We start from the raw sequence: 8,808 nt of genomic DNA, 5'->3' as shown, positions 1-8,808 counted from the left end.
TTTCAAATAACAATATTAATGGCATTTGAAAAGAAATCACTAGCTCAATATCGTTTCTCTAGTCTCAAAACTTTAAGCATTCCTATCCAATAAACAAGCTTTAGACTCACCAAACAATATGAACAACAAACAAGCATAAAGTTATTTCGCCACGCAAAATAGTTACCAATAGAACACGGCAAGGAAAGGAGACCTGTTTAAAAGAACCCAAGGCATATTGAGACTGATCATTTTAGATTGCAACTAGTGCCCACGTCGAGCAACAGAGTAAGCTGAAAGTGCGGATCCCGTCATACTCAGCGAATGCTTGGTGAGGTCCATGCTTTTCTTTGCAGCCATCCATACAGTCCACAGGAAACAAACCCACCCTGCAGCAAACATTTTCTCAAATAGTTTACAGAGCCTAAAGACGGGAAATATGAGATGTTTGCTATTCTGAACATTTTGAGAGGGCAAAATGAAAAGATTTTCAAGATGAAAGAGTACCTGCAGCTATTAGAACAGCGATAATTGTTGAGATAGTGGTAGTGGAGATAACAAACAAAGCCACTGATATTGCCGCCACATATATTGCTGCTAAGCTGACAAAGAAAATAGCTAAAAAGCCTCCGGCGGCAGCTAAGGACACAAGAAAAGAGATGATAATAGCATTGGTTGTTGCTGCCAAAAAGAAAAGCATAAAAACCAGTAATCCCGTCAAGGCCAGAAGGGTGATTGTTCCAACCTGCAATATCATTGAAAAGAAAATTCAGAAGGGATGGGGTGAAAACTACATGCCAAGATAATAAAGTCAGTATTAAAGGACAAAAGACTTTCCAGTCTTCGACAACTTGTTTGTAATGTGCATACAACAAGCACGTTGAACCTCAATTAAAGCGTGTAATCCACTTATATTTTCTATACAAAGTAAGAGGACAGAAAAACTGAGCTTTGCTCCTTCAATAAGCTACGTGGTTAGTTAAGATGGCAGAATCTCATCATATGAGCATGACAAGCATAGGAGTTCACCGAATGTGAACCAAGAGGAAGTTTCAAAATATGTAAACTTAGGCATGAAACATTTACTAACTAAATGAAGAAAAAACATAATTTAGAAGGAACCTTGTCAAACAAGAAAAGTATACCATCTAGATCGCTGAGTTTCGGACAATTCCACACGCGCACACACACACACACACACACACACACGCCTATCAAATAATGGTTTGCATCACCCAAACAATATGGGCCCCCACTATATTTTAAACCAAGTGGATAAGTCATCTAGTCGATCGTGTAGATACACTTCTCTCTCTCTCTCTCTCTCTCTCTCTCTATATATATATATATATATATATATATATATATATATATATATATATATATATATATATATATATATATATATAGAGAGAGAGAGAGAGAGAGAGAGAGAGAGAGAGAGATTTGAGTTTCTGAAGGCGGGGAAGGTTGCAGATCAAGGAGGGGGTGATGCCAATGATGTTATGTTCATAGAGTTAGAGGCTGAAGTAAGGTGGCTTTTGAAAATCTAGATAAGGATTGAACCATTTTGAAAATCTAGATCAGGATTGAAGCATTTAATCTGTTGTCATAGCACCGGAAAAATATGATGGATCCAAGCTTGGAAACTATGTATACACTGAGTTTTTTTCTTAAAGTAACATGAACTTTATTAATAATATCTATAGAGATTCATCCGAGATGGTGATTCGAATGGCTCGGAGATAAATAATCTGGTGATGTTCAAGTAGGAGAGTTGAGGCCAGTGGCAGGGATGGAGTTGTTTCTGCTCTAGTCATGGAAGGTGGTGACAAAACTAACAGTGGATTTGAGTGCCACGAGAGAGGTCGTTGAGGGATGGAGAGAAGGAAGGGTTAGGGTTTGATGTTGCAGGAAGAGGAAGCGTCTAATTTGGGATGGCAATATGTAGGAAATTTTGTGTCTGTTTTCCATTTGCTTCTGGTTTTTCACTTGGAGGAGAGGTTGGAAAGTTTTGTAGGCATTCCTGAGAGCGAGAGATCTCCTCTCTTGTCTTTCCTCTTTCCTACCCTTCTCACTTTATGAGACTACTTTATCATTATTCATCCTTTTCTTTTTTAAGTAATCTGCTGACTGATATGGATTTTTGGTTGTTGAGCAGAGATCAGCAAGGATCTGCTTTCGAATTTGGGGAGTTGGAAGAAGCTTAAGTGCCTAAACTTTTTCAAGGGGTTGAGATTAGAAATGATGACAACACAAAATGTATGCCTCTTCTTTGTGTTCACATGGTGACGTTTTCTTATCATAACCAACTTCAAAAGCAGAGAGAGAGAGAGAGAGAGTTGAAAAAAACAACAAAAAAGAAATGGATTGGAAACTTGGAATGGCTAAGAGAGATAGTAACAATGTTGACCCCTATTTATATCATGGTAGATCCAACACAATATCTTTCCGAACAAGTCTCTGAGGTATAACTATTAGCCTCATGTCTTTTCAGAAATAAGCAATTCATGGAAGAAAGATGATGAATGACAATACAAAAACAAGGAAAAAGAAAAAACAAGCCAAACAAGTAAAAAGAAAAAAAATAGCCAAATTATGACGGAGATGCTTCCCCTGCATACAAGTCTAGCGTGAGAAACTAAAAATCTTTACCAAGTTCTCTTGAGAACTCATACATCAGAAAAGATGTCACCAATTTCAATGAAAATATATTCTCAGCCAATGGCAGTGGGGTAAAGGTTTGATCAGTGGCTTTTAGAGATTGTCATTCCAAAATCAATGGTTGAGATCCAAGTGAGGAAAAATCATAGAGACCAGCTACGACAATGTACACCATAACAAAGGCTAGCCACAACAGTGAGCAACATAATTAAGGGACATTTGCAATTACAAATGAGCCCTTCAAAGCTCGCTAGGCCAACGTTCCTTTATTATGCCCATATAATTAAATTTCAAAACACGAAGAAGGGGTGCATCCTTCACACCAGTCAATGTCTCACATTCACTACATGACTACAGTTCTAATCCTGCCAAACTTCCAGAAGTTCTGTGAAGATTCATTCCATTGAAAAAAGTTTCTTCCAATCCCACAAGACCCATCTACATTCTTGGGGTAAAAAATGCTCAAAGAAAAAGGCGAGCTGCGTTCTCACCATTGAAAGTTCCAAACCATGTGACAAACAAATATCATCTGCAAATATATCTTGCCAGCTGTAACACCAGTCACACAAAGGCAACTACCCTAGGAGTGCAGGTCATGCAAATCAAAAGGGGCCTTTGATTACCCACACCACTCATATGTCAAGTAAATGAGTGAAGGGAGAACAGATAAGAGGAAGAACAAATCTCACACAGTGATAAGCCATTCCTCCAAATTGACAACTGCAAATTAGTTTCCACATATTGTCTCAGCCCTGCCAGGGGATGCAACTTCCCAACAAAGCCATTGACTCCACTATTCTTAAAAGATTGTGAAATAATAAAGAAAGGTGATTTGTGGCATCGCTGGTTTCACAGTTATTCTACCTTACTAGCAATAACATTTAATAAAGGCCTGTTGCAGCGGCATGAATTACTTTTGTCCACCTCTAAAACCATTTTATTTGCAACTCCTCAACTTAAGTACGCCAACAGGAAAACTATATTTGGCAAGACTAATGCACCACCAGCACTACACAACAGAGCTACATTAAAAGTTGTAAAGTTTCTGAACCCAGCACCTTCCTTCTTTGGATACAAACATTTTCGGCAAGTAACAATGTTCTTCATTTTGTTCTTCTCATTTCTCAGGAGAAAAATCAACGGTAAGGCACCATATCGCATCATTTATAAAGACACATCACACAAGACAAATTAGATTTACTAGAAAGGGTAGAATTTAAGGATCTAATTCTTTGCAGGGAAGACTACTACGCTTCCAAGCTTGAAGCCTTTGACTTACTTCCCTAGAATATCATCCAATCTTTCATAATAATCTTTAAAAGGTGAGCAGGAGCCTTAAGTGATATAAGGAGTCATGGTTGTACATCTACAATCAGGTCACCTAATGATAACCATGGCTAATTCCACAAACCCTGCTCTTCAATGGAGTCAACTTTTTAGGCAACTACCGCATTGATAGATACTAGTTTAAGTTTTTTCGAACGATTCTCCATCAATCATGCAGAACAAGCAACAAAAGAGTGTATGCGGAACTTGCCACTCAAAGCATTTAACTTTATACATAAACATAAATATAAATATAAATATAAACAGAAACAGAAACAATAACAATAACAATAATATAAATATAAATATAAATATAATAATAATTGAGCAGTCACCAGCCTACCCAAATTGTTGCTGGCTGCCTATCATCACGCAAGGTCAGCATATAATAAATAAATGCTAAAAATCCCTGCAATGTGCTCGTCCATCTCCTTTGTAGCTTCAAAATTAAACCTCTCCATCATCTTCCTCTGATTACCTCTAGCCACCATGTGATGAAGAAAAAAGTGTATGATCACCCCAGGGTCTCAGCAAAGAAAATTCCTCTAGACCATAGTACACAATCGATCTCTTTCAGGTACCACAATGAAAATACCTTATTGGGACACAAGTCCATTTCTCATAATAGGAACTCTTCAGAAGCATCCAAATATCCCACATTTCAAGTTTGCAAATAATGTCCCCTTTCGCATGCTTTAAACAAGTCACATACCTTCTTATTCCAACTTTTAGACACATTCTTATGCTCTTCTTGGCCAGAAGAGATGCACATAGAGAACAAAACCATCTGGATACAAGCACATAGAGAAGGCAATGTAAACGTCACAACAGAAAATTACCCAGTTCTAGTAATGCCCGATTCCACGACAACCCCAAGAGGCCAACCTTTTACCTTTGACAAAGAAGTTAAACTCGTCGGGTATTCCCACTCTTTCAAGATCCCAATGAAATCAATCCTTGCAGACCAAAATTGGCTTGAAGTGGACTAGTGACCAAAAGCAACAACATGCAAACATAGAAACACGAAAGGTTGTGTATGTGTATAGAGTGCCCAAGACCAAGATTCTGAACTGGGAAATCCATCATTCGCAAAAGATTTTTTTAATGATATGTTGATAAAAATCCTTTTTTGTTTGTTTAAAGTACAAGGTTCATACAAATCCTTTTTCTATAGAGCCCAAGAAACCAGCTTGTTTGTTTCATAACTCCACACCAAGGGAAGTAGATAGCTTACAGCTTACTGTACCTCTAACAACATCATCATGATCCCTATGTTATTTTTCTTGGATCAATTGATGTGCTTGATTCTAAGGAGGCTAACTCCTGTATAAAAAGATAAGGAAGTTCTATGCCTCAATTAACCCGCATATTAGCTGATGAGATGGATTCCTTAAATAAATGAGCTGATTGGAGTTCACTGTCCAAAAAAAAAAAATCAATAATATCATTGTGTGCCAAGTGCTTCAGAATCTCCACATCTCTAGAAGTCACCATGCACTATAATCTTACAAGAAACATAATGGCTCCACTTGGACTAGTCTGACAGCAAAATGTTGAGCTTCTAGATGTACTAAAGTATTCATCCATGTTCATTAGCCCACTCAGAAGACGGCCTTTAGGTTTCTAAGTGTGGCTCATTCGAATCAAAGAGAAGTCTGACAATTTTACAAAACGGACAGATTTAACAACCGACAGCCAATTTTTCTATTATAAATCTAAACTTTAAAAGTATAAACTCAATACATGGAGCCTGAGTCGGCAGACCAAGTCACTCAGCTGAACTCCAAGTTGATAAGTGATTTTTCGTACACACCCATACACACACAGAGAGAGAGAGAGAGAGAGAGAGAGAGAGAGAGAGAGAGAGAGAGAGAATCAACTCTTCCCACATCTGACTTGCATGATTGTCATCTCTTCTGTATCATCATCGGATTAATTAACTAATGAGAAATACATAAATAATTAATTGCATTATCATGTTTTTCCAAACAATTGCTCATTTTATAAATTTTTTAATAATCAACATAGATTTATCAAAATTAAGGTGTTTAGTTGCTTTCACGTTCAACATGGCATTATCTACTTCTGCCAACAACTTAATTTCCTTCAAGATGGTAATGACGACAAGGGAAATGATAGGATGGCTCGCCTTCCCCATGATACACATGGCAATCTGATGGGTCACCATGTAAATTACCCATAGCCCAGAAAATATCGACAATGTGACATCCTAACTGTCCAATCTAAGCAATCTTTAGCCATTGAAGTGCACAATTTCTCTTTTTTTTTTCTTGATTGCCCATCTACAGACGACCGATCAAAAGGCTTATATCAACTAATCACTGTAAATTTTGGAATATAGCCCATCCAAGCGGCGGGACACCAGATCAATGGCCCTGATTATCATACACACATGCCATGTTTTGTGGCTAAGCAAGCCACAAAACAACCCATATCAATATGTAATAATAACAATAGCAAAATGTTGAAGATTTTCGATTCAACAAGCAATTAAACCCTTCAAATTAGAACAGAAAAAGAGATCAAATAGTAGAAAGAAAACGAAGCTATGACGATTTTACCGAGAATCGCCCCCATTTCAATCTATTTAAGCAACATAAAATCATAAGGGAAAAAAATTGCTAATTTCCTTTCTTTAAATAAAAAAAATGAAATTTCCAATAACAATATGCAATAATAATAGCAAAATGTTGCAAATTTTCGATTTAACAAGAAATTTAACCCTTCGAATTAGAACAAAAAAAAATTAGGGTTGAAAATTAGGAAGAATCGCCCAAATCAATCCCAAATTAAGAAAATTAGGGTTTCATAAAACTGACCGAAATGACAAGGAGAGCGCGAAAGGGGCTGCCACGGCGAGTCCAGAGAAGAAGATTCCGAGTGGAGTTTCTAGAAGCTTCTCGAAGAGAATGACCATTCTCATGAAAAGAGAATTTGATCCGTTGCATGAGACGAGGAGGAGGAGGAGGATCTATGTTTGGATCGGGAAAGAAAATCGTGGAAAATAAACGATAGAGAACCCCATACAAGGTTTCTTCTTCATTTTCCTTCTCATTTTCCATCCCCTCGATCTTAACCAAACGGGGTTTCTTGGGATTTTTCTCACAGTCCTCAACTTGTACAAAGCCATTGGTTTTTCCTCCCTCGTTGAATTCCTCCATTGTTTTTTCTCGTTTTGCTCTACACTGCGTTTGGTAAGTAAAAGCTAAACCAGAGAAGGCAGTGTTTTTGGTTTCTGATTTGGGCACTGAAAAATTCGCACCCACTGTAGGATAATTCGCACCATTTCAACGTTAAATAGTGTTAAATTCTTTCACATATAAGCGGTGCGAATTATCCTATAGTGGGTGCGAATTTATCATTGCCTGATGATTTTTAGTTCCCCGATAATACCTTTTTCTCTGCATTACGCACCCGTCTCTGTTTTGCTTACACGTGTGTTTTAATATCTCGGTGGGGCCCGTGTGGAGGTCCAATTTTATTCTCAACTAGTTGCAGACCCGAGCGTTGCACGGGAACGAAAAACAAAGCAAAATTATAGAAAAGGGGAGTGATAAATCGACTCCCCATGTGTCTTTCTCTCTCCTCTAGGTTAGAGAGAGAAAGAGGAGAGAGATAGACACATGGGGAGTCGATTTATCCAAATAGGGAGTTGATTTATCACTGCCCGTATAGAAAATGCTATTTACCGACCAAAATTAAAACAATCAGACGATCAATGTACAAAATCTCACTACCCGCATTAAGCTCGTATATAAGAAGTGAAACAAAAATAGATAACTAATATAATTGCATATACAAATCACATACATAGAGACATAAGACCTGAAAAACAAGGCCTAAAACTTATTCCTGCCAGAAAAATATACAAACAACCTTAATCAAAACCATTAAAATATCACTCCAGCTGCAGGTAGTAAATCGATTGCACCCATTTATAACATTAACATTAACATGACTTATAAAACCAAAAGCATTAGCATTTGTATAGCCTATTGAAGGTTCTAATATAAGCCCAATAGGTAATGGATCGAGTGTAGTGGGCCCATTTGGGCTGGAGCCCATTAACCTCTTATAACCCTAGTGTATCTCTATATATAGGGGCTGGAGGCAATAAACTTGATATTCCAAACTAGATACCTTGGGTGTAATGCTTTAAGCATCCTTGCTTAAACCCTAATTACACTAACAAATATAAGCAAAAAAAAATTAGTATGAGTTGCAGTCTTACAGATAAGGTGTTGAAGCATCCTACATGAAAAACATTTCATAAAAAGGTAAATGGTTTACACCTGAGACATCCTCACACAACAGGAGGGTTAGTTCTAAAAGGAAGGAACAGGTTCATGAGCAAGAAAATAGAAAAGGAACTCTTATAACTCACTTGCTTTGGTTTCATGAATTTTGAATGAAAGTTTCACTGTCAAAATGATTGAATGAGTCTAAAGCTCTAATTCAGTAAAACAAAGCGAAAAAAAGAAAATAACTCCGCTAATTATTTGAAGGACTTATGATTACGCAAGAACAATAACTATTGAGAGTATAGCATTGTTTAGCCCATAGTAGATAATGAGATTTAGTAAGTTGATGCTAAATATGAAAGAAATTTCGAAAGTCTGAATTTTAAAAGAACCCAATCTAAGAAACAGAAGCAGAGAAGATAGTGTTGCGTGGGAACTTCCAAAGACAGACTTTTTTTAATCCTACTAAATGGAAAATGGGGTTTTTTTTAATGATTGAAAAAATGGGTTTCTATATTCAAGATGTCCAAAACCCAAACGAATTCTTAGAAAACTGAAAAAACAAAACTTGAAATCT

General features: G+C 37.1%; 1 protein-coding gene across 1 annotated transcript; it reads right to left on the bottom strand.

Annotated features, from left to right (window-relative positions):
* On the bottom strand, window positions 1-7,228 carry LOC143863626 (uncharacterized). The gene is made up of 3 exons (XM_077374351.1): window positions 6,810-7,228; window positions 487-724; window positions 1-368 (listed from the first exon to the last, which is right to left on the bottom strand). Exons 1-3 carry the CDS (start codon window positions 7,149-7,151, stop codon window positions 244-246), a joined length of 705 nt encoding a protein of 234 aa, XP_077230466.1. The 5' UTR covers window positions 7,152-7,228; the 3' UTR covers window positions 1-243.
* Between the last annotated feature and the right edge of the window lie 1,580 nt (window positions 7,229-8,808).

Source organism: Tasmannia lanceolata, unplaced genomic scaffold (genome assembly GCF_043159265.1).
Source record: "Tasmannia lanceolata isolate RefF3 unplaced genomic scaffold, GAP_Taslan_0.1 ptg000044l, whole genome shotgun sequence".
NCBI classification, from domain to species: Eukaryota; Viridiplantae; Streptophyta; class Magnoliopsida; order Canellales; family Winteraceae; genus Tasmannia; species Tasmannia lanceolata.
This window is presented reverse-complemented; position numbering and strand designations above follow the sequence as displayed.